General features: G+C 34.8%; 1 protein-coding gene and 1 non-coding gene across 3 annotated transcripts; one reads left to right on the top strand and one right to left on the bottom strand.

Annotated features, from left to right (window-relative positions):
• Nucleotides 1-2,486: 2,486 nt before the first annotated feature.
• Nucleotides 2,487-2,570, top strand: TRNAM-CAU (transfer RNA methionine (anticodon CAU)). Its single transcript is given in 2 exon segments — nt 2,487-2,524; nt 2,535-2,570. It is a non-coding gene; the product is annotated as a tRNA-Met (tRNA).
• Nucleotides 2,571-3,534: 964 nt separating this feature from the next.
• On the bottom strand, nt 3,535-8,292 carry LOC112715163 (chaperone protein dnaJ A6, chloroplastic). 2 transcript variants are annotated; one of them, XM_025766931.2, is made up of 8 exons: nt 7,810-8,292; nt 7,189-7,416; nt 6,227-6,365; nt 6,046-6,103; nt 5,248-5,290; nt 4,851-4,899; nt 4,687-4,767; nt 3,535-4,601 (listed from the first exon to the last, which is right to left on the bottom strand). In XM_025766931.2, exons 2-8 carry the CDS (start codon nt 7,293-7,295, stop codon nt 3,744-3,746), a joined length of 1,335 nt encoding a protein of 444 aa, XP_025622716.1. In that variant the 5' UTR covers nt 7,296-7,416; nt 7,810-8,292; the 3' UTR covers nt 3,535-3,743. The 2 variants fall into 2 exon arrangements, with proteins under 2 accessions (XP_025622716.1, XP_025622717.1); XM_025766932.3 differs by having other exon boundaries at nt 7,781-8,082.
• Between the last annotated feature and the right edge of the window lie 18,003 nt (nt 8,293-26,295).

Here is a 26,295-nt window from a genome sequence, read left to right on the forward strand (position 1 = left end):
TCATTCGTACCCAAGAACATGATGAATGTGATGATTATGTGACGCTCATCATCATTCTCACTTATGAACGCGTGCCTGACAACCACTTCCGTTCTACAAGCAAACGAGGCTTGAATGTTTATCTCTTAGATCCCTTAATCAGAATCTTCGTGGTATAAGCTAGAATTGATGGCGGCATTCAAGAGAATCCGGAAGGTCTAAACCTTGTCTGTGGTATTCTGAGTAGGATTCAAGGATTGAATGACTATGACGAGCTTCAAACTCGCGATTGTGGGGCGTTAGTGACAGACGCAAAAGAATCACTGGATTCTATTCCGACATGATCGAGAACCGACAGCTGAATAGCCGTGCTGTGACAGAGCGCGTTGAACATTTTCACTGAGAGGATGGGAGGTAGCCACTGACAACAGTGAAACCCTACATACAGCTTGCCATGGAAAGGAGTAAGAAGGGTTGGATGAAGACAGTAGAAAAGCAGAGAGACGGAAGGGACAAATCATCTTCATACGCTTATCTGAAATTCTCACCAATGAATTGCATAAGTATCTCTATCGTTATTTTATGCTTTATTCATAAATCACCTATAACCATTTGAATCTGCCTGACTGAGATTTACAAGATGACCATAGCTTGCTTTATACCAACAATCTCCGTGGGATCGACCCTTACTCGCGTAAGGTTTATTACTTGGATGACCCAGTGCACTTGCTGGTTAGTTGTGCGAAGTTGTGATAAAGCGTTGAGATTGCAATTGAGCGTACCATGTTGATGGCCCCATTGATGATCACAATTTCGTGCACCACTACCCTTCCTTTCCCATATAGTTTCTAGCCTCCTTGTAATTGCTAGAAAGGATATCTTCCTTCCTAGGAGTTCCACTATGAGGGTGTCCCACCAGAGGTGTCTAAGTGTCTTTATTGCTGCCTCGTTTAGGACGAAGTTGAAGATCCCATCCATTCTTTCCACTCTAATCTCAGGAATTTGGTTGCTCATTTTTGTTGTCTCTTTAGCGCCTCTGTTTTCCTCCTCCTTATCCCCGACCTCCATGTTGGTGTCAAATTCTTTAGACTCTTCCCCCTCGGACAATGAAAAGATGTCATCCTCCATCTCCATGGGGATCATCCCTCCTCTCACTGTGTCACTGAATGACTTTGTTTTTTGGGCCTCCACCACTAGTAGTTGCACTATCTTCATATTTGAATGTTGTTGCTCTCCTAGCATCTATTCCTCTTCTTTGGGGACTAGAAAAGTATCTCCTGTAAAGGCTTAATCTTCTCCCATTATGTACCTTTCTTTCACTCTTTAGAGTAGTGTTTTTCTCTTGTCCTGGTGGTTGTTTTGGATCATGAGTCCTGAATTGTCTTCTACGGACATAACCTCCTCTCATGGGCAGTGTTTGGCAGCGGTCACCGAAAGTATGACGGAGGTCTCACTAGTGAAGTATGTGCTTAAGAGTAAAGCTCAAAAACACAAACTTTATTCAACATTATGAACAAGTTTTTCTTTTTCGGTTAATTTTTTTATTAAAAACAGGTGAATTTTATTAGATGGATTAAAAATGTTTGAGTCCACGAGATGGACTTCACACAATGGTAAAGAGGGAGAAAATCTATTACAACATTTAAGAATGTAATAAAAAAAACATTGCCAATGAGCTATAACTCAAATGACATAGTCTTTTCTTCTCCACCTGGGGGTCTTGAGTTTGAGTCCCACCGATTGCAACCGATCAAAAAATCTCCTAGCTGTTGCTACAACCTGCAACGTGTGGTAAACATGTGAAGAGTAAGTGTGGTACCTAAGATTGAGGGTTGTCCAATCTATCTAACAAAAAACATATTAAAAAAAAAAGTAATTTCATCCTCTTTTTTCATTTAACATTCACAAACTCTCCTAAAATAAGAGCTTTCAAAGACTACCACATCAACTATTGCTTGTGGTACTATGGAGATTCCTTCGAAGATTATTTCATTTCGGGCTTTCCAGAGAAAAGGTAAGCTGCTGAAATTGTTACTTTTCTTCCATCCCTATTAGTCTTCATCTTCCCTAGAAACAATAATCACAATTGTCAAACCTTTATGTTCTTCCGCAATTCTGGAACTTCTATGCCCGAGTTCTACCATGATACCAACTTGTAATGATCAAATTCCTAATATATCATTATCACACCAGAAAACATATATTATGATAAAGAATAAATTACCATTTGTACCCATAAAAAATACAGATGCTGACAAATGTACTCATATAAGAATAAAACGACAATTATAACCATGGAAGATGGCTTCCGTGTGCCAAGAATATCCGGATGTTGATTACATAATTGGTCCGTTAGGGTATTTTTGGCACACGAAAAGTATCTTCTATAGTACAATTGTCGTTTTATTCTTATAATAAGTAATTGAAGATTTAACTTGTCATGGTCGTTTGCAAGAGAAAACATATATTATGATAAATATAATTTTATTTTAAATTTCATCAACATTGGGGTGGTGGCGCAGTTGGTTAGCGCGTAGGTCTCATAGCTTAGAGTGATCCTGAGGTCGAGAGTTCGAGCCTCTCTCACCCCATATTTTTTCATTTTTCCATTTTTATTTCCTCTGTGCTTCACTGCTTCTTGTAAAGGTTGTTACCTATCATTCCTTCTTGCTCCTTGAAATTTTATTGCACTCCTTTTGCCAAAAACCTTAATTTTTCTTTTTAAATAATTTTAGTTGAACTCACTCTTACCTCACAGCACTTTGTACGCATAATCCGAAGTCCGAACTAGTAAACCTATAGCCATTCTTATAAGATTATGTATCTATATTTTATGTACCTTTTATCCCGATAGAATTACTAATATCTAAATGTTGATTCAATAAAAAAAAAATTTAAAAAAAAAAAGTTTCAACAAAACTTTTTTCGTGTATTGTTCTCAAATTTGAATGCTTTAATCAAAGGACCAAGGCGTTTACTGCTCTAATCAATCCAACATATTTTATTAAAGATATTCTTAAACATTCTCATAAATACAAAAACAGACAACAATTTGAAAAAAAAAAAAAAAAAAGAGAATTTTATTGTCTGGAACTTCAAAAATTAATTAATTCTTCCTTCATTTACTAATCGGCAGTATGTTTATAACTTTCTCTTTTATGTTATTTTCCAGATTTTCTTGAATATATTCTAATATTCTATCTTACCAGAAGAAACATAACTTCCAAACTGGTTTAATGACGAATATCTTTGTCTAAACCCCCTCTGCCTTTAGGCATGAGCCCATTAAAACAAAGTATCACCGCTATCTTTTAAATTTCAATTTTTTTAGTAGCTTTCAATCATGATATATGCTTACAGATATTGCGACAAGTAACATGTTTAAACTTTGGCAAAACATACAAACTTCTGGTGATAAAATAAGTTAACTACTATTATAATATCAACCGGAGCATGGCTTGAACAATTTTCCCTTAAACGTAATAAGTGTATATACCTCAGTGTTCATCTAAATTGTTTTCCCAAAAGAATAACTAAATATGAAAGACACAACAGTTCCAATGAAGAACAAGACTTCTAGTTTTTTCAATCCTCATATAAGCCTGTATCTATAAGGAGCAACAACCTATTCCTACCATGTTCTGTTCTCCTCAAGTGTCATGGTAAAAAATAGAAGCAATCCATGAAAAGGAGAATTAATATTTAGTGAGTAAAACGTTACATAGAAAAGGAAAAACAAAAAACATGTTTTGACCCAAAAAAATTTATCTCCTAGTACCACTAGCAGCAGCTTTACTCTTTCCTTTGCTCAAATCAGCAAGTTCCTCAATAAGTTTTCTCTCATCACTGCTCAGTCTCTTGGGGATTTCGACTTGCACGCGAACCAATTGATCACCTCTCATGTTACTCTTATTCAGCAGCGGAACACCTTTCCGAGCCATAACGAGCGTCGTGCCGGGTTGAGTCCCAGCCGGGACTTTTAAATCCACCATGCCATCTACAGTAGGAACCTTGATTGTAGTTCCCAAGATAGCATCAATATAAGACACCTTGGAGGTGTACAGAATGTTGGTGTCATCTCGTTTGAGGACAGGATCTGGGATAACTTCGATAACTACAAAGAGGTCACCAGGTGCACCGCCACGTCTTCCAGCATTGCCTTCATTCCGGACTCTTAAACGGCTACCAGAATCCACACCAGGGGGAACCTTCAGACTTATCCGTTTTGTTTTCCTCACACGACCATCCCCAGAACATGTGCTGCATGGTGTTGATGTTTCTCCGGTTCCATTGCAGGAAGAGCAGGTCATAGACTGCTGAAAGATGCCTAGAGGGGTCCTGGTTGATGAGACAACACGACCTTGACCGCCACAAGTGCTACATCTGGATGACTTGGTCCCCGGTTTAGCCCCTGAACCATTGCAAGTTCCACAGCTATCTAACCGCCTAATCTCTATCTCCTTTTCTACTCCAAAAACTGCTTCTTTGAAGTTCAAAACGAGACTGTAATATTCATCTTCACCGTCAATTGCTCCATTCCAAGCACCTCTTGAACCCATGCCACCCATGCCACCCATGCCCTCAAAAAGCGTTTCAAATATATCAAAAGGACTGCTGAAATCCTGAAATCACAGATAAATTTCTTTCTGAGAATTGAGAAACATGCATGTGATGATAAATACTTCATCATTGTCAAAGGTTACCTACCCCCATGCCCATTCCTGAACCTTTAAGCCCGGCCTCTCCATATTGATCATATATCGATCGTTTCTCATCATCTGATAAGACCTGCAAAATAGTTAAAATTTAGACCACTATTTACTACTAAACATGAATAAATGCCACTAACACTAGAAAATCTATAGCTTTACCTCATATGCATTGCTAATGTCCTTAAATTTCTGTTCTGCACCAGGATCTCTGCAGCATAAAGTGAATACAGAAGTGTTCAGCTATAAGCAAAATTTATCGCATGACTCTGATCGACATAAGAAACCAACACAACTAGCAAAACTGGCATGTGATGGGGTTCTTGATCAAAAGATTTATCCAATAAGCAGTTGAGGTATTATACAAAATACCTTTTCTTTCTTTAACTAAGGACAATCTACAAGCATTATAGCATAGGACATTCAAATTTCATTGTCCAGAGCAACATTAAAATAAGAATATAAATTTAAAAAAAAAATAGGAGATGGAACAAAGCAATTAAGCAGAGGGAGAATGTAAGAAAGTAGATGGTGATTAAAACAGATGGCAAAAACTCACTTGTTCACATCTGGATGATAATTCCGGGCAAGCTTCCGATAAGCTGAAACATAAAAAGTATAGCAATTTGATATTGCAATCACACAAGAAGCAATAAACAAACAAAATGTGCACAATGAAACATAACATACACACTTGATAATTTATCAATTACAATCATCTCGCACTAGCTCTTATAACTGAACTGACAGTTTGCAATCTTGCCAAATAAAATTAAACTTTCTTGGAGAAGACAAAATCCTACGTTAATGAAAACCTTTCAACAAAGTAGCTCTCAAGTCTTAGCAACAAGCTTATGTAATACATCACTAACAAATCCTTCACAGTTGACCGATATGACTACTCTTTTTCCGTTCCGGGGTATTGGCAGACTCCTTTGATAGTTTTAAGTTCTAGTGTACATTTGGCTGAGGGTAAAAATGGGGCAGTAAGTTCTACAGGTGAGCTCCATGTGTAATTTTAGTCATGGAACTCATCCATGAAAATTTTCACCTCATTTTAACCCCAACCAAGCATACCTTGAGATTTCCTGTTCATTTCTAGTACTTGTATACTTCACGTGTATTTTAGGTGCACCTTTTTGAGTTATACAATAGGGAATAAGAATTTACTATTTAATAGATTCAGTGTTGTAATTGCTTTCGCTTTATATCGACACCATTGCCCACCTTAAGAAAGTGGCTATCGATAAAAATAAGTCAAAAGACACAATTAGGTAATAAAACAAGAAATTTGAGCATATCAGTTAAAAATGGTGGAAGTTCAATCGTATTAGACAGCGGAAGCATGGAATAATACCACTCTTAATTTCAGATTTACTAGCATTTCTTGACACGCCAAGGACGGAATAGTAATCCTGCATATTGTAATGTTAAAAGGGAACAAATTAGCGTGAAGGACTAATTTAGTAAGGCACAATTGTATTAGAAAAACCCAAAAGGCAGTGTTACTTAGAAATGCACAAGTAATTCAAACTTACTGTTTCTGCTCTAACTATCAACCTTGAACCCCTTCGGTGATATGTCTGAGATGAACTCATGTTAAATAGTGCACGTGAGGAATCCCGGGAGAAAAAGCTTGAAGCTGGGGCCGCTATAAAGCTCACCCTGCTTGTAACACTGTAGGAAGTAATACACAAATACACAAGTTAATTGGAGTACACTCTACAACACAATGAACTATGCTCAAAGAAAGTGTATCTATTAAACAAGGACGAAGCTAGTCCATTGGGAGCCATTTAATATTAAGAGTTAGTAGTAATTATAAAAGAAATGAGTAATTATTTCATCTCACGGAAAAAATACAAAGGACAACATCGTCTCTCAAGATTCGGAAGTTGACAAATTAGTCAATCATCATTCAGAAAAGGGTGACAGATAAGTCATTCCATACGTATACATGAGAGGACTAATATGTCCCCGCTTTTTTGAAATGGTTAGAGACAAACTTGTTTGGTAAAATGATTGAGTGGAATGAATTTGTCACGTTTAAATCTTAAATGACTATTTTGTCTCTCGTATTTTAATCAAAGACAATATTGGGGGGTTTACTCTAAAAAAGTTTACAAGTTATGTCAAAATTTGGCGACCGCCACTGTCACTCCTTCCACAAAGATCCACCACTGCTATTAAGTAAGACATTGCATTATATTAAGATTTAATATCAGGTAGGATAAAAACAGCACCTAGCTCTGAGAATCTGTGACAATACACAAATAATAAAACTACTATGCACGACAATTACAGTAACAAAATTACATCTTCTCCAAAGCTTATTGTTATCACATGGATACTATGATAAGGAAAACATGTTAGAAGTTATTTAGCACTTTTTCAATTCAAGAGCATCATCATGATTAACAAGGAATAGTGGCAGAACACCTCAAACCAATTGTTAATTGTATTCCATATAACAGATATATCTAACCAAAGGAGAACTCACTTGTGGCTGGATGACGTAGTCTTGCTTACTATGCTGGATCTTGCGAAAACCTGAGGACGAATTCCCCATTGAGTTGCAAACGTACTACCAAAATGTGTAATTGCCATCCGATATAATTTTCACTATTTCAGCAAGCCAATACACTGATAATAATCAGTATAAGAATACTTAACCAAGCTCTTCAACAACAACCACCACCACCACCAATCCTTAACGAAATTCTTCAATCTGCAAAAAGTAAAAATGAAAATTTCATTGAGAATTATCAATTATGCCATAAATGATATGAGAAAGTCTGAAAAACCTACAAGCAATTGCAGTAGCAAAGCAAATTTCACCCACAAAAAATAAACAAAATAAGAATCCAAGGTTTTACAAACAGAACAAAAGTGACGAGATATATAACAACATATACCGTAAACAAAATTTCAAATTTCGCATGAGCAAATAATACTAATAATAATAAAAGGAATACGAAAGTTGCAATTAGTGAACTAAATAGATAAGCAACGTAATTTCTAACAGAAAAGAGGGTCAATTTATTTAACAACAAAAAACGAAGAAATGAACAAATAAGAAGAACAAAACTAACTACGTAGTTCCCAATACACAAGGACGAACCAGGTGGCTGAGTCTTGGTTTAAGCGTAGCTCGCTACTACGGTGTGGCGCGTGATGTTATCACTAGAGAGAAGATAGTGTTGTGGCGCGTGGAAGGTTGAAGGATGAGGAGGGCATAGCGTAGTAATGCTGCGTGTGTGTATTTGTGATGGGAGTTGGAAACGGAACTCTCCAATTACTACACACCAAAGCAAGCAAGGAATGAAGGAACCGGGTGGTGGAGTTTTGTTTCGGTTTTTATTACTTGAACTGCTTAACTTATTATTGTTTAGTTAATTCTAGAACCCTAACGCCTTCTCTTATTGCTGCAAATCAACTACACATTTTCGGCCACTTGAATTTTCGGAATTTTCCATAAATAAAATATGGATTTAACTAAATACTTAAACAGTAGCTTTAGTGCGGTTGTTAAAATAATAATAATTTTTTAAGATTTTTTATTAGTGTTCGAAGAACAATTTATTAGAAGATTTAGAAAATATTTAAATTATTTAATAAATAAAGCTTACATTAATACTCAAAATTTAGGAGTCACCAAAAACATCTTAACTTCAGGAATCAGGAGTGGTGGCATGCTATCCGAATATTATTATACTTTTTTTTCCTTTCTAAAATACTAATAATTGTTTAGGAATTCAAATGCATTTAATATTAAGGTAAATCACATATATAAACCAAATTCAAACAGATATTACATAATTCTACTAAAAGAAAAATGTTATAAGGTTCTATCAAAAAGAAATTTTCATGTAATTCGAACGAGACTAATTCGAATTACAAAACCCACAATAATTCGAATCACATAAATTTAAATTAGTCAAAATCAACTAATTCGAATTGAGCCAATTCAAATTATGTATTTGTTATATCTATGAAGTAATTCGAATCACATTGATTGAAACTATAAAGAAGCGTGACTCGCACCAATCAATCTAATTCGAACTAGCATTGTTTTAATACACATAGTAATTTGAATGGGTCTGTTACAAATTTTTATAGTACTCTTACCATTTTTAAATTATTTTTTAAAATTATTTTGCATAGAATAAAATATTTTTTGATAAAATAATTTTTTTAAATTACTACACATGGAATAAAAAAATTTTTAAGAGTACTATAAAAATTTGCAATGTCCTAGTGACTTAAGTAAGTAAATGATAAAAATATATATTTTTAATTTTTAAATTATTATAAAATATGTAGAGTATTTTATTTAAAATTTGAGTACATGCATGTATTTACCTAAGTTATTAGGATATTACAAATTTTTATAGTATTTCTAACATTTTTTAAGTTATTTTTTAAAATTGTTTTACATGGGATAAAATATTTTTTGTGATATAATTTAAATAAATTTATAAAAAATTAATAATTTAAAAATTAAAAAATATATATATTTTATTCCATACAAAACAATTTTAAAAAATTTGTTAATGCCATTGTTAAGATAATAATATTTTTTTTAGATTTTTTATTAGTGTTCGAAGAATAATTTATTAAAATAAATTACCATTTGTACCTATAAAAATTTAAAACGCTGACAAATGTACCCACAAAAAAAACAAAAATGACTTTGTACCCATAAAAAATAGATTTTTATAGACAAATATATCCAAACCTTAAAAAATTATTTAAAATTCCAAATTTACCCTTTAAAAATAATCTAATTTTAATTTATAATTTTATTTCCCACCTTCTCTTCCCCAATTCCAAACCCTACGTCCCTACCACCGTTCTCATTCCTTGCTACCACCATAGCCATCAACATCATCGACCCACCGTTCTCCCTTTTTGACGTTTCTGCCTCTTCCTCAACAGCTTCTTTCTCCTCTCATTGTCAACATCAACAACCCCATCCTTATTAAGGTTTTTTAAATCTTCCGAATTTTCAAAATTTTCTATCATTTCTCACTTCTCACTGGCGCCACTCACGAAGGGTGTAACCTTTCTCCAATCTCATCTCTGTAGGCGTTGGAAGCATTGGTTCGTCTGAGACGAAAATGCTATCGGTTGTCATTACCATTTTCTGCTACATGCACCAGTTCGAAGGGAGACTGCAAGTAACTTGGATCCAGATCGCTAAATTTGAAGATGTCTGGTGAAGAAGACGGAGAAGTGTGGTCAACGACAGAGACATTTCCGCGGGAGAAGCTGAAGTAGCCGCTGTATCCGGAGAAGTTGTCTTCGTTGGCGTGGTTTTGGTGGTGATCGGAGTTGACGCTGAAGGTATCAAAGCAGACATGTCTTCTGTCTCTATGTTGTTTTTGTTCTCTCTCTTCTGTATAAAGATGGGTGCTTCGTTTGCTTAGCTTAATTGAATAATTGTATTTAGAGAAAGAGAGAGATGCTGTTAAAAATTAGAACGTTTATTTGACAAATAAATATTACCAACAGCGTTCATATCTGCGTTCCTCAATCGCGGGTCCTTTTCTCCTTCACTTTGAATTTTTTGTGTTACTGATTTGCGGGGTGCCTCATTTTTTTCAAAGTTTGAATTTTTTTTTTCATAATTGATGAAGAGGAGAATGAGTCTGGAGAGGAGATAGATGAAGACGAGGGGGACGATGATGATGCTGTTGAGGTGCATGAGATTGAAGACAACGATGATGAAGATGGGTTGAGTATAATGGCGGCGGAAGTGGTGATGATGTTGATGGCTATGGTGGTAGCAAGCCAACGGGTTCAGGGTTGAGCTTATTGTGGGGGGATGATGTGGAGGAATAGAGGGCAGTTTGGACATTTTAAATAATTTTTTAGGGTTTGGATAGATTTGTCTCTAAAAATCTGTCTTTTGTGGGTACAAAGTTATTTTTGTTTTTTTATGGGTACATTTGTCAGTGTATTAAACTTTCATGGGTACAAATAGTAATTTATTCAATTTATTAAAAGATGAGGAGTGCTACACATACAAGTCATTTGGTTTACAAGTCATACAAATTGGGAGAAACTTAACAAAAACCACGCTGGCCCATATACGATTTCTATGGCGTGCTTCGCGTTCCTCCTTCTCCTGCTCCTCTTCCTTCTTCTTCTCCTTCTTCTTCTCCTACTCTTCTTCTTCTTCCTCCATAAAAATAAGTTTCTTTTCAAATTTGTTCGATCTCCTTCGTGCGTTCTCTCTTTACCTTTTCATTCGTTGTTTTATCTGCGTTTATTATTGGTATTCTTGCTTCGTTTTTTTTCGATTTTCACGGTTTCTGAAATCAAGTTTTGAAATCGTTTTGAAGATAATGGAACTTCAGAAATACACCCAAACGATTATAGAAATACACCCAATTGATTACAGAAATACACCCAAACGGTTACATAAATACACCCAAATGGTTACAGGAATTCACCCAAACGATTATAGAAATACACCCAAAGGATTACAGAAATACACCCAAAGGATTTAAAAAATATACCCAAAATTCGTTGAAGTACACCTTATGCATAATTCAGAACTTTTACTCTTTCTCCTCCTCATTTTCTGCTGCTTCTTCTTCTTCATTTTCTTATTTCATATTCTTATAATTCTTTTTGGGAGGAAAAAATCAAACAAAGAAGAAAACAATACATAATGTTACAAAATCAAAAGAAAAACGAGGAGAAACACGACAATGAAGATGAAACACTTCAAAAACGAAAAAGAAGAAGAAGAGGCACGAAAAAAGATAAAGAAGAAGAAAAAAAAAAATAAATAAATAACTTATATGACTTGTATGAAAAAACGCTTATATATAAAGAATTTCTTTTAAAAAGATTTAGAAAATATTTAAATTATTTAATTCTTAAAATAAATAAAACTTACATTAATACTCTAAATTTAGGAATCACCACAAAGATCTTAGCTTCAGGAATCAGGAGTGGTGGCATGCTATCTAAATATTATTATACTTTTTTTTCCTTTCTAAAATATTAATAATTGTTTCGGAATTCAAATGCATTTAATATTAATTTAGTAGAATAAAAATTATTTTGACTCTAAAAAATTAGAATTTTCACAAATAAAAAGATAAAAATAATAAAATAATCCTTTAAAGATATGTTTCATTTGATAAACATAATCAAACGTGTAATAAATTTACTTATATATTTATATGCATTTGATTTATTTTGTCAAATAAAATATATTTTTTATATAGTTGTCAGAATCAAATTAATAATTGAACGGATCAAATTATTGGATCATTAGGTTTAGAGATGGCAACGAAAAAGGGTTAGGACGGAAAATACCTTCTCGCTTCTTGTTTCCGTTCATAGATTTGTTTCCCGTCCCTACTTCAATCTTTGCCGTGGGAGAATATTGTCCCCCATTCCCATTTTTCGCAGGTCACATTCTTCATCTTTCTATATTGATTATTTATATGAAAGTTCTAATGAAAAATTAAAAAAAAAATCAAAAAATCAAAAAACATTATCACAACATACAAGGATACAGTCACACAGCAGTAAAAAGGAAAAAAGACGTCGCAGTAATAGACAATGAGGCGGCGAGGAGGTAATGACACGATGAACACTGAACAAGAATGGCGAGAAGTATAATTGTGACATTGTGAGAGATTGGAATTTGTGAGTTCTAGCCTTTTGGGATGACTGAGGAGTGGGATGGCGCAGTGTTAGTATTATGGAGAGAAGAGAAGACACTTTTAAAATTAGGGTGTGTATATATATATATATATATATATATATATATATATATATATATATATATATATATATATATATATATATATGGTATGTGAAATTACTAAAAAATTTATATTAAGAATAAATTATTAAGGGTATTTAAATAAATTTAATAATTCGGAGATTAGCGGAGACGGGGCGGGGATCCCTACTCGGATCCCAACGTCTGTCACGGGAGAATTTTCGCCCCCATTCCCATCTACGTGGAGAAAATTCTCTATCTTCGAGTCTCCATTTAGGGCGGTTTCTACGGAAATCCCGTGCTTCGAAAAATTTTACCATCCTTAATTAGGTTATTGTTTTAACCAGTGAATCACGGATTAAACCGGTTGATTCGGTCCAACATAAATAAAAAATATAAAATAGTAAAAAACTTAAAATTAAAATTTAAAATACATATCTTTAATAATATTCTAAAAATAATCAAATCATTCTAAAATAATACAGAACAAAAATAATAAATATTTTATTATTTTTACTCTATCATAAGTATTTTTATTTTATTTTTATATTAAAATAACTATTATTTTCAAATTTTAATCATTCTTTAATTAGTGTATATCTATTAACGATTATACACTATAAGTATTTATTGAAAAAATTAATACTAATATATATCATATAATTATGAAAAGAAAAAAATAAATGAGTTTATAATTATTATTATTAAATAAAATAAAAATAATTTAAGAATGACTGAATTTATATTAATTATTATTTTTTTAATTCTAATAATTTATTAACTATATCTATTATATACTTTAAATATTAAATACCATAGTCATAGAGAAAATATATTATGATTAATAAAAAATATTTTATTCATGGTATCAATCGTATATTATTAAAAAATATGATTAATTTGAAAAAAATTAGTACAAACTAAAATTAAATTAAATAAATATAAACCAAATTAATTGAAACGGTTATAAATATAAACTAAAGCCCCGTATCTCGCTTATTATACAATACCGCTTTTTAATTTACATATTGTACCCTAACTGGTTTATAATAATGATATGGGGGTGGCAGGTGTGTAACCAAGTTGTGGTGTCAGGGGGAAAGGTACTCGGACCCTCCGAGTTCAAGGCACAAAACGCACAGTCCGACTCCAGTACATTTGGCTCAGGTTGGTGAGGGATTCGGACCCTCCGAGATGGCTGAGCTTCACGGACCGTCCGATTTTCGTTGGACCAATCGCACGGTCCGAGTTGGTTTAACAATGGACACGCGTCGCTTCCCCATTGAGTTCCTAAACGGTGCCCCTCATAAACACAGAAAGAAAAGTTAGCTCCCTCACCATCCGAATCCACACTTCACTCCCACTAACCTTTCACCCTCACAGCCTTCTTCTTCATTTCTCTGAGTTTTGTATGGTGGAGGAGCAACAACAATGCCAAAAAAATACAAAATTAAAGATGTTGATCAATCTGAGCTTCATGTTAGATTTGTTTAAAATTATTTTACAAATTATTAATTATATAAATCATGATTAGGAAATTTGTTATGATTATGTTGTTGTTAGACGTGTAGTTGAAGAATATAAATAGAATGGTTATGACTAATTTTTAAATATTTGTTAGATTTTATTTAAATATTTTTTTACAGATTATTAATTATATATATCATGATAAGAAAATTTTTTATGATTATGTTGTTGTTGTTGTTTAGTTTTGTGTTTTTGGCTGTAGTAGTAAGTAGTAGATAATGTAAATTTTTTATAAATTTATTTATTTTTAGTATAATTATTATTTGTAAGCCAATGTTATTTAAATGTGTTTTTAAGAAATTAAGTATAACTGTTATCGATTTTGGTTAAATGTTATTATTATTGTGATAAAGTGTTAATGCTGAGTTGATTAGAAAGGTTATTTTAATTAAGCCATGTTAGATATTTCTTTACGAGAATATTTAAATAAATTTAATTGTAGTAATTATTATTAGCAAGTTAATTATTACCGTTGTTAGAATATGAATGATGGCATATACAGATTATTAATATTTTGTATTGCAGGGAAAAAATTTTTTAATAAAAGAGTAATTAACGTTCGATATTATTGTGGATGTTGTAATATTGTTGAGATTTATGATTAGGAATATATGTATTTGTAATGAGTTTCATTAGCAGTTATGAATACTTTTGAGGATTAACTAATTAAATTTAGAAGTTACAAGAATTAGTTGTATAAGGATTCAGTCAAAGGATTGATGATGGTAAGTTAGTAATTCTTAATAATTTGATTAGTAATTTGTTATGTTTTTTTTTTTGTAGAAATCAAGAATATTGACATGTAACCATCCACTTCCTTCGGATCGGTACAACGAAAGGGTGGAGGATCATTTGCGAATTACCAGGTTCTATCATGCATCTCAGATTGGGATAGTGCAGTGTCATAAAGCATTGGTAAATGCTCTAATTGAACGTTGGCACCCAGAGACACATACGTTCCACCTTCCCATTGGTGAATGTGCTGTGACACTTGAAGATGTAGCTCTGATTCTTGGTCTTCCCACAGATGGTCTTCCAGTCACAGGGATGACAATGAGCAGTTTTGAAGCGTTGGAGGCGGAATGTTTGCTTCAATTTGGAGTTGTACCGCGTATGTCTGATTGTAGATCTAGTTGCATAAAACTTACCTGGCTGCGTGATCTAAAGGAAAATTTACAGTTGATTGATGATATCAGTATACAGAGGTATGTGAGGTGCCATATTATGTTGTTGATCGGGACGATCTTGTTTGGGGATAAGTCTGGGGCAGGAGTGCATTGGAAATTTTTACCCTTGTTACGTGATTTTGGTAGTATTGGTCAGTATAATTGGGGAGCGGCATGCCTGGCACATCTCTACAGGGCATTATGCCGGGCATCCCGTTTTAACTGCAAGGAAATAGATGGTCCACTAACACTTCTACTCTGTTGGGCTTGGATCAGGCTGCCATACCTATCGCCGCTACCTAGGGAACCTCGAAGTTTTCTGCTAGCAAACAGGTAATAATTTGTTACAATGTACCCGTATCTTGATATTTAAGATTCATTTAATGGTAGTTGAGGTAATTGAATATATCATAATAGGTGGCGGAACTGGGAGCGTGGTGACCGACGATATAGATATATGAAGTTAGCTCACTTTAGGAAGTCATTTGATGAACTTCAAGAAGGGCAGGTGTGTTTTAATTAAAGTAGTATTAGTTTTTGGTTTAGGGTCTGAGACATAATTATACAGCATTGTTATTGTAATTGGCGTTGTGGACTGTTATGTTGAGGTTCCTTTATTTTTTCCAGTTTGTTTGGGTTGCTTATGCTGTGGATCGGGTGGATCCGAACATCATTCCTCCTGAAATCTACATGCAAATATTTTTTCTACTGCCCTTTGCTTAGCCAACCATGCTTTCCGATAATTAACAGTATAGTTGAACTTCGATTGCACTTCTGCTATAACCGATTTTACCTTTACGGAGGGGTCAGCCTCAACCAATGGCTTTATTGCTTCTGCAATTGTGATGGAGTCCAGCTTCGAATGATCCTGTGAAATGGTGGCTCTGGTACAAGTGTGACTACCATTATACCTCCTTATAACCCAACAATACTTCCTGCTGATCAGACTAACCCTGATAAGCCAATCACACCCTGACCCATACTGTGTACACTTGGCATAAAATGTCAAAGGCTCAGATTCATACACCCGGTAGTCTACGCTTCGTCGTATGGTATACTATTTATTGCCTTAATAATAGCTTCCCGGGAACTAAACTCCATCCCAACAGCAAATTCACCATTTGCGACAATAGGAACTTCTGCCAGGACAACCAGCATGGGAAAAATTTCAATAAATATGTATATATTTCAAAACCCTAATAAATCAATATTAACTGCATCAAGTATGATATAAATCTGACCCTAACATCATGTTACTGGGTAACTTTTTTCACAAATACTGACATGAACGTCAGATGTAAAAAACCGGCCCAGACCGACCGGGTCGACCGTCAACCCCGACGAACCAAATACTAACCGGTCCGGTTCTCTATGTCATATCTACAAACACACGTTAACTTTCATTTTCGTAATGTAGAGAATTTTATTATTATTTTCTACCCAATACCTATAGTGTATAACGTAAATAATAATAAAATATTAACTTCTATGTTCTATATTAGTTTAAAATAACGTTATATGTTTCAAATGTTAGTGAACACATATGTTGACTTTTATTTTTTTAACTTCGTACTATTTTTTAATTTTTTTTTACATAGGATCGGGTCAACCGGTTCAATGTCTAACACATACATGACATCAACGCATGCTAAAATAATGGTTAATAAATACTAATTCATTCATAAATAATTCAATAACTAAATAAAAAAAACTATTAATTTTTTTATAATGTACCTGCAGTCATATATTCCGGAAACTCCGGAACATGCATGGCTTCCAAGTCCAGAACTCGCATGAATGAAGGCTCCCCAAACGGCATATCGTTTGCGAGTGCATCTGCCACCTCTGTCACATCTGGATCCATATTTCCGTTACCATGATCTTCATCTCCATCTGCACCAACACATTCGTAGTTGCTTTCGAACTCTTCTTCACTGTCACTATTATAATCTTCTCGTAGAATGTTTCGGTCAGCCTCAGATTGTTCAAACTCAACATACAACTCGATAAACGAGATCTGGGCCCGGTTTTCAATATACATTGAAAACATCTCCTGCATGCTCGCGTCGTCCGTCACATATCTTGTTTGAAATTGGACAAACCCACCAAATACCGGTATGGGATATCTGTATAGAACACAGGATATTTTTTTTGCCCTCTCAGAATCAATCTTCTCACAGATCAAACCTTTGAGTTCTTCAAAGGAAATGATAAAAGGAATAACAACATCTAGTGGATTTTCACAAATAAATTTTACCCCTTCAGACGTTTGTAATAAAATTTGACCAAAATAATACACCTTTAGTAGTACTCTATCACTCATTTCTCTTACTCACAAAAAAAAACATAACATTAACTACTAACTTTTGTGATTTAGAACAAGTATGAAAGATATCCAGAAATACGAAACAGAGGAAGCGGCGCTGAAGAAGGGAAGAAGACGGGTAACCTAACACTAACTCGTTGCACCCTTTTATATAGACTCTATACTCAACTCGGACCATTCGACTAGGTTAACTTCATTCAAAAATATATTAAACAACCAAATCGGACCATGCGTTTTCATAAACCGGTCCTGCCATTCCTAGCCAAAACGGACGGTCCGACTCCAGTCGCTACATGCAACTCGGACCGTTCGAGTTCTCTTCCAACTCAGCCATATCGCAGGGTCCGATTTATCCGCACCAAACCATTTTCCCTCCCCACCACAAATCGGACCGTGCGTCTTCGGGTTTAGGAAATTCACAAACAAAGAACTCGGACGGTCCGAGTTCTTCTCCTAAAAGCTGCCAAAATTCTGCCCCACATACATGTCTAACCCCCCTTGATTCCATATCGATGAAAAGCTCACATACAGGCTCCATTTCCATAAAATTGAGCTTGTACAATACACATCATTCTAAAAATTCTTTTTTTGTTGTTAGTCTCACATCAGGCATATAAGCAAAAAGAGAATCCTTTATAAAGTTTATATATTTAACCAAATTTGGTGTGCATCTTAGGTACATCTTCTCTCGCTGGCCTACCTTTGACAAATACGTTTTTTGTGCTGACTCATGAACCAACGATTTTTAACGTGAATCATCGGTTTTCAACGAATTTGATTGATTTAATTCCTTATATGATTTAAATAACGAACCAAACTGACCAAACTTCTACGATTCGATCCAGTTTTAACAACTATAATTTTTGTAATTATTTTGGTTATTTATATTTTTTTGTCTATTTTGTCAAAGTCATAATCACAAAATGGCTATTTACTCAATTTAGTAATTGTTAACATAAATCAATTTGACAAGAACAAATTGTATAATAAAAGAATTGTAAACCCTAAATCAAGTTCTCGACAAAATTATTTTCTCAATTTCACTCCAAAAAGTACACATGGACTGAGTTATACAATGTTAAACACAGTCCAAATTTTTCACTATATTATTTTGTAATTCAAACTCAATCCTAAATTATTAATCTTTTCGTCCTACCTAGGGATTCCCTAGGTTTTAAAGGAGAGTAGTGTCTCATCCGTCCTACATCGTGTATAAAATGGTCCTATGCTGCACAACATCGGTATTGTCCTATTCCATTAAACCACAATACAATATCAGACCCAAACAATAGCCAAATAACCTCAAACAATGATAAAAGACAAGAAGAAAAAAGAAGAACCCTTGATAATGTATGATGATGAGAATGTTGAGAAAGGGATATAAGGATGCACAAACAACCTAGTAGAAAACTACACTTAGATAAAACATCAACACAGCATGGGTACAATCAACAATGTACAACATATAGAAAAAAACTCTAACGTTTTAGAGTAGTCGAGCTAAAACCGAAGATCTACCAGTTCTTCTTCTAAGAGGAGAGAAGGACATGAAGAAGTAATCAAAGAAAATTCTTGGTCCTTTAGGAACTCATGACTACTAGTGAAAAGATGGAATAAAAGTGAAGATCTAATAGATAAAAGGTTGGACGAAGCAGAAATCAAGATTCAACTTTGGAACCTCCAAGAGAACCACAAGACCGCAAAGCTTAGAAGAAAAATTGCACCTATTATGGATGAAGTGAAGAAGTGCAAAATCTTCGAGAGTAGTAAAGATCAGACCAAATTCATAAAGGTCATGGTAACACTAGAAACCAATAAGAAGCCTCTTCTTAAAGGTGCTAATATAGGAAGTTAGGAAGATGACCTAGTATGGGTAGAGTTCAAATATGAAAAATTACCAAACTTCTGCTATTACTATGGGGAGATTGGACATGAAGACAGTATCTACGCGAAGGTGGTGAGAGATAAGAAGGCAAGGAAGAACAGTTCCAAGAAGCTGGGACCATAGATGATGGCAGAAAGTCCAGGAACGAAGGTGAGCATAAGAAAAAAAAGGAAAAAGGTAAAAGGAAACAATGTAAAAGGAGAAGATCTAAAGAGGCAAAGAGTCATGGCTGAGAAATTTTTGGAAAAACTAACAAAATTCAAACTCGAAATACACAGAAGAAGAAAACCTAAACACTTAGACCTAAACTGACCCAAAATCAGGGAAGGAAGATAGCACAAGATGTACAGGTAAAATCACCATTTCAAAAGAGAGAAAGTTTGTGATTAGAGGCAAAGGAGAAGAAGGAGGAGTAATGGTGAAAGTCAAATAAAAAGGAAAAATGAAGATAATGCAGCAACGAAAAGCGTGCTAGTCAATACCACCAATACAAGAAAAGTCAATGCCAAAACAGAAACTAAAACATAGAAGAGGTTGTCCTATAAAGAAGCATCAACAACATAAATATGAAAGGAGAATATGGAGGCACCAAATGAAAAAAGGAAGATACAAGAAAAAGAAGTAATGGAGATAGATACCCCAAAATCAAAGATAAGAAAGTTGACTGAGAAAGGAGAGAACACAATGGCAGAGGCTACTGGGTAGCCCTGCCGAATACATGAAGATTATCAGTTGGAACTAGGGGTGCACATGGGCCGGGTGAAACCGGGTTTGATGTGACCCAGACCCGGCCCGAAATATACACCGGGTCTATTTATTAGACCCGAACCCGGCCCTAGACCCGATGAAACCAATACACTTTCGGGCCACAATTATACCGGGTGAAAACCGGGTGAAAACCGGGCCGTTAACATTACATTACGTTGATACCTTCTTGTAAGCTAGCATGTAAAAAAATTCAAATTTCCAAGACTCCAACCATTAGTTAACATGGTAAAATTCACTTAGAAAAATATAACAAGAACCAACCCTTCTTCAAAATTAAAGCATAACCACAATCAATACTAAAGCATAACCACAATCAATACTAATATTGTCTAATAATACCAAATATTTAAATCAATACAAATAACACAATCTTATGTATTAGTCTAAAGTCTTATGCATTCTAAACATAATACATTAATTTATAGTCTTATAATGACTAATAACACAAAATATTAAGGTTTACAATAAAATTCCACATAAGAATAGTCATGATCTATCACTAATAACACAAAATATTAATTGTGTATGATGACCGGGCCACCGGGCCGACTTCGGGTGACCGGAGCTATGGCCCGGACCCGACCCGAAATAATGACCGGGTCTATTTTTGAGACCCATACCCGACCCTAGATCCGATGAAATCACACCAAATTAGTCCCTAAAGTGTTCGGGACCGGGCCAGGCCTTCGGGCCGGGCCGGGTCTGTGCACCCCTAGTTGGAACTGTCGTGGTCTTGAAAACCTATGGACAGTTTGAGCTCTAAACAAGCTCATTAAACAAGAAGGACCCAATCTTATTTTTCTCATGGAAACAAGAAGAAAGGAGATAAAGATTATAAGGTTAAGACACAAGGGTGACTTATCAAATATAGTAAGAGTGAATTGTGTGGAGGAGGGAAGACAATGATCGGGAGATTTAGCTTTGCTTTGGGACAATTCGGTCAATGCCAGCATCAAATCCTTCTCAATTAACCATATAGTCATTTAGGTTGAAGAAACAGATGTAGATATAGGATGGAGGGCAACTGAATTCTATGGATGGCCAGAGAACACAAACAAGCACTTAAGTTGGGAGTTACTACATGTTTTGTGCAGAGATAATGGGAGAGCATAGCTAGTGTAAGGAGACTTTAATCAAGTTATGGGACAAGAAGAAAAATATGGGGCGAGCATGGTCAACTACACATAAGCTCAAGAATTTAAGGACGTAGTGCAAACAAGTAAACTCCTTGATTTAGGATTCGTGGGTCATTCCTTCACTTGGACTAACAGACAAAGAGGTGATGACAACATACAAGAGAGACTTGACTGCACTTTGGCAACAATTGAATGGAAAAATATTTTTCCAAAACAATTGTACAACACCTTAACAGATATAAGTCTGATCACTACTTAATACTAGTAGACCTATTCGGAGAAATAAGAAGAAGAAGGAAACCTCAGCACTATTTTCAAGTTCGAAGAATGCTAGTTATCAAGTAAAAATTGCAAGAAGACAATAAAAGAAGCCTAGGAGGGTAATTGAGAACTGATCTATATGAAAGTAAAGCACTATGACATAGAACTAGATAAATAGAAAGAAAGGAAATTCGGTAACATTCCAATGAGAATCAAAATTTTTCAGAACAAGCTCCAACATTTAAACTCAATCAAACAAGAAGAAGAAGTAATCAGAAGAATCAAAAAATTGAAGGTGAACTGGATGATATGCTGAAATAAGAGAAACCTGGTGGGCGCAAAGGTCAATTATAAATTGGTAGAAGTATAGAGATAGAAACTCCAAATTCTTTTATTAGAAGGTCTTGCAAAGGAAAAGCAGGAATTGGGTGAAGTCTATCCGAGATGATGTTGGATGAATTTTTGAATATGAAAAGAAGATAAAGAAAGTGGTGATTAGTTTTTTTTAGAAGCTTTTTAGCTCTAAGGAGGTCACTGATGACCAAAGAATCACTGAAGTAGTCAAAGACATAATCAACATGGGAATGAGTGAGACTCTGGATAGAACATTCATTGTAGAAGAAGTTTTGGCAATTCTAAAGTATATGCATCCAACTAAGGTGCCAGGACCTGATGGCATGTCGACACTCTTTTACCAAAAGATGTGGAAAATAGTCGGTGATAATGTTATAAATTGTGTGCTACATATTCTTAATGATAATGTTAACCCTAATCTCCTTAATTCTACTTATATTTGTATGATTTCCAAATATCAAAAACTCCCAAACATACAAAAGATTTAGACCTATATCCCTATGTAATGTCATATTTAAATTTGTAACTAAGAAAATTGCTAATAGATCGAAACAGATCCTACCCTATATAGTAGGAAAATTTCAAAGCATTTTGTAAAGAACGGGTTAATAACTGATAACCCGATTATGGCCTTTGAAATCTTCTATTATGTGAAGAAGAAGATTGGGGAGGGGGGTTAAAAAGGCTACATTGGACTAAAGCTTGATATGATAAAAGCGTATAACGAAATTAAATGGGAGTTCTTAAAGGATGTTTTAACAACCATAAGGTTCTTAGACAAGTGGGTTAGACTCATATGAAATTGTGTCAATAGTATTATTTTTCGTTATTTTGAATGGGACTCCTACCAAGAGCTTCAGACCCTCTAGAGATCTTCGAAAAGGTGATCTATCTCTCCATACCTTTTGTTATTGTGTATTGAAGTGCTATCTTGATTACTAATCAGAGTCCAAAAAAGGCAAGTTATCCGAGGGATTAGTGTAGTCAGACAGGCATCATAGATCAACCATTTCTTTTTTGCAGATGATAGCATATTATTCTCAAGAGTGACAGACTAGGACATTATATGGATAAATAATATACTATCTCTTTACCAAAAAGAGTCAAGCTAAAGAATCAACCTAGAGTAAAAAATATCATTTAGCTGAAATGTGCCAACTACCAGATAGAATTTTATCCAAGATTGGTTAGGGATAAAGGCAATTAATAACCACTCAAAGTACTTGGACGTGCGGCTGGGCCTCTATACCTTCGTGGGAAGATTTAAGAATGAGGTTTTTTACTTTATCCAGGAGAGGATATGAAAGAAGCCTAAAGGATGGAAGGAAAAGCATTTATTTAGAGCCAGGAAGGAGACACTTATCAAGGCTATAGGACAATCCATTTACACATATATAATGGGTTGTTTCCAACTACCCAAAAGATTGTGCCAACACCTAGATGCAATGATATATAGATTCTACAAGGAGAGTAAAAACAGAGAGAAAAAAATTTATTAGGTAAAATAGAACAAAATGTCTTCCAACAAGACAAATCAAGGGCTCGGCTTCAGAGATTTTGAGGCTTTTAATCAGGCCATACTTGCAAAATAGGGTTGGAGACTCATCAAGAAACTAGATTCACTGGCGACCAGAGTCATTAAAGCAAGATACTATTCCAAAAAATCTTTCCTAGAAGCATTCTAAATGGCAGGGAGGTAATTGAGATGTGGGGCTTTGGAAAATAGAGGATAAAAAGTGCATAAAATCTAAAAAATATGCTAGTTGTCCAAACAAAACAAGCATAGAATATGGAATTTCATAACAACTTTAAAAGAGAATGCGATAGTGCGAGACTTGATAATTGATTATGGCACATATTGGGATGCGAAAAAAATTAGGAAAAATTTTATATTATTTGAGGCACAACAGATCCTAGAATTACCCCTACTAGTCACACAAACAACAAGACAAATTCTTTTAAAAATTAAAATTTAATAAGGATGGAGAATATAGGGCTAGAGACGCATACCATAAAGTAATCAAGCAGAATAATCTCTAACACCAAAGCTCCATATCCTCTGATTCAACAGAGCTAAATTGAGATAGGCTGTGGAGAGAAAAGACCCATCCAAGAATAACACACTATGTTTGAAGAAACATGAAGAGATCCCTCTCAACGTGACTCAATTTGCAAAAAAGGAGGTATGAATTGCATTTCACTTTATTTGATGTGTTGGAGGAAAGAAGTGTCTGAAAATCACCTTTTCAAAAAATGTGAGTATGCAAGAATATTCTGATTTGATAGTCCCTTAACAATTCGATCACATGCACAACTTGAGAAGACCATCACAGAATGGATTGAAGAAATGCTGAGAGAGCTAGACCCAGATAGACAAGGGTTGTTCTTCACGAACCTACAATTAATTTGGTCTGCGAGAAATGACATGGTCTTCAATGACATTTTAAAAAGTCCCCTCGAAGCAACAGAAAATGCAGTAAGAAAGCATGAGAAATTTTTGAAAGTTCAATTGAGAGTGAAAAAGGGGATCTAAAACATATCATTAGAGATGAATAGCCTCAATTTTTTAGAAATACCACCTACCCACCTTATCAAAATTAATGTCGACGCATCTTACATTGATGATGGCACAGTTGGAATTGAAATGGTAAAACAAGATTGGCATGGAGAGATTCTCATGGCAGTCACGTGGATGAGCTTCTTATCTCTCCATACCAATGAAGTAGAAGTCTTAGCTTGTCTAATGAGCTTGGAGAAGGTCCAAAAATGATGCATGTTTGATTTATTCATTGAAGGTGATAGTATTGAGGCAATTGAATGTCTAAATTAAAATAGTTTATCTCTGGTATAATTTTTGTAATGTAACCAAGTTCAACCAAATTGGCACAAATCCAACAAAAAAAGTACGCATGCATCACTGCTTTCTTTTTCTCCAGCAAAAAAATTTTTGTTTGAGAGCATAAAAATTTATTGATACAGCACAAATTTTACACATAACACAAAAATTTTTGCATATAGCATAAACATATTGATATAGTATAAAAATTTTTGCATATTTGTACATAACATAGAAAGTTTTGCACATAATATATAAATTTTTTCGCTAAATGTATTTTGTTGGTTGGATGAATCAATATTTTGAGCATGTGGTCTTTTAAAAATTTATGTGTCGTGCACCAAAATTTATGTGTCATGCATCAAAATTTGTGTGCTGTACATCAAAATTTTTGTGTTATGCATCAAATTTCTCTACTGTGTACCAAAATTTTTATATGGTGCATTTTTGTTAGTTAGGTGTTAATATTCTGAACATATGGTCCTTTAAAAAATTTTGTATTGTGCACCAAAATTGCTGTGTTGTGCATCAAAATTTATGTGTTTAATAGTTTTATTGAACATATATAGAAGAAAAAGAAAAAGATGATAAAGAAGATGATGACGAAGACGACGATAATGATAATGAGGGAGGATGAAGAAGACAAAAAAAAGCGAAGAAGAAAAAGAAAAAAGTACACGTATAATAAAAGAAACTTAGATCGAAAAAGACTTGATCGCCTAACTTTTAGGTCGTCTAGCTTTATTGTATATAATGTATAAAGAAAGTATGAGGAGCCAATGTAATTAGTGTACAATGTGTACAATAGGGGTATTTTTGAAATTAATATTAAATGATAATTAAATTAATTAATTATAAAATTATTTCTTATTTTAAATACAAAGCAAATAAAGATTCTAAACAGTTACAAACACTTCTAATCGGTCTTCCTCTCCCTCCCTCTCTCTCTCTCCCTCTCCATTCTCTCTCATTGGTGCCGCTGAAACCAACGGAATCGCCAGCGCGAGAAGCGCTTCACTGAAGACCAAGTTGTACCCTAACCCTAGCAAGGAGCATCCAAAGAGTGAGACGAACTGGTACGCGATGCGGTTCTCAAGACCGGGCTTGATGAATCCCTTGGCAAAGAAGAAGGCGAAGCAGACAAGCCACAGGATTGGGTCTCCAAAGCTTGAAAACACCACAGCGAATGGAAGGATTTTAGTGAGGACAGAGACGCCGAGTCCGAGGATGGCAACGGCACTGAGATGCTAACTCTCTCTAGTGCCGGCGATGGAGGACCAACTTCGACGTGGCTGAACAACGTCCAGCATCAGAATTTTCTGCACTTTCAACCGGACGCATCATCGGCACGAAACGATGGCAGGCATGATGGCGGTGACAAGAATGCATGTGGTAATATTGCTGCTGCACCTTCCGCCATTATCATTGGCCTGCTGTTGCTGGTAAAAGCCAAATGCAAAGAGGTTAGAAGGAGAAAGCCATGTAGTAGGTTGAGTAGCTGGGTAAAGAGTTGAGCCAAGTGGTATTTGATTATGACGTGGATCTTGCGATGATGAGAAAATGGTGGTGATGAGAAGAAGGAGCGCCATTGTTGTCGC

The sequence above is a fragment of the Arachis hypogaea genome, chromosome 10 (genome assembly GCF_003086295.3).
Source record: "Arachis hypogaea cultivar Tifrunner chromosome 10, arahy.Tifrunner.gnm2.J5K5, whole genome shotgun sequence".
Lineage (NCBI taxonomy): Eukaryota > Viridiplantae > Streptophyta > Magnoliopsida > Fabales > Fabaceae > Arachis > Arachis hypogaea.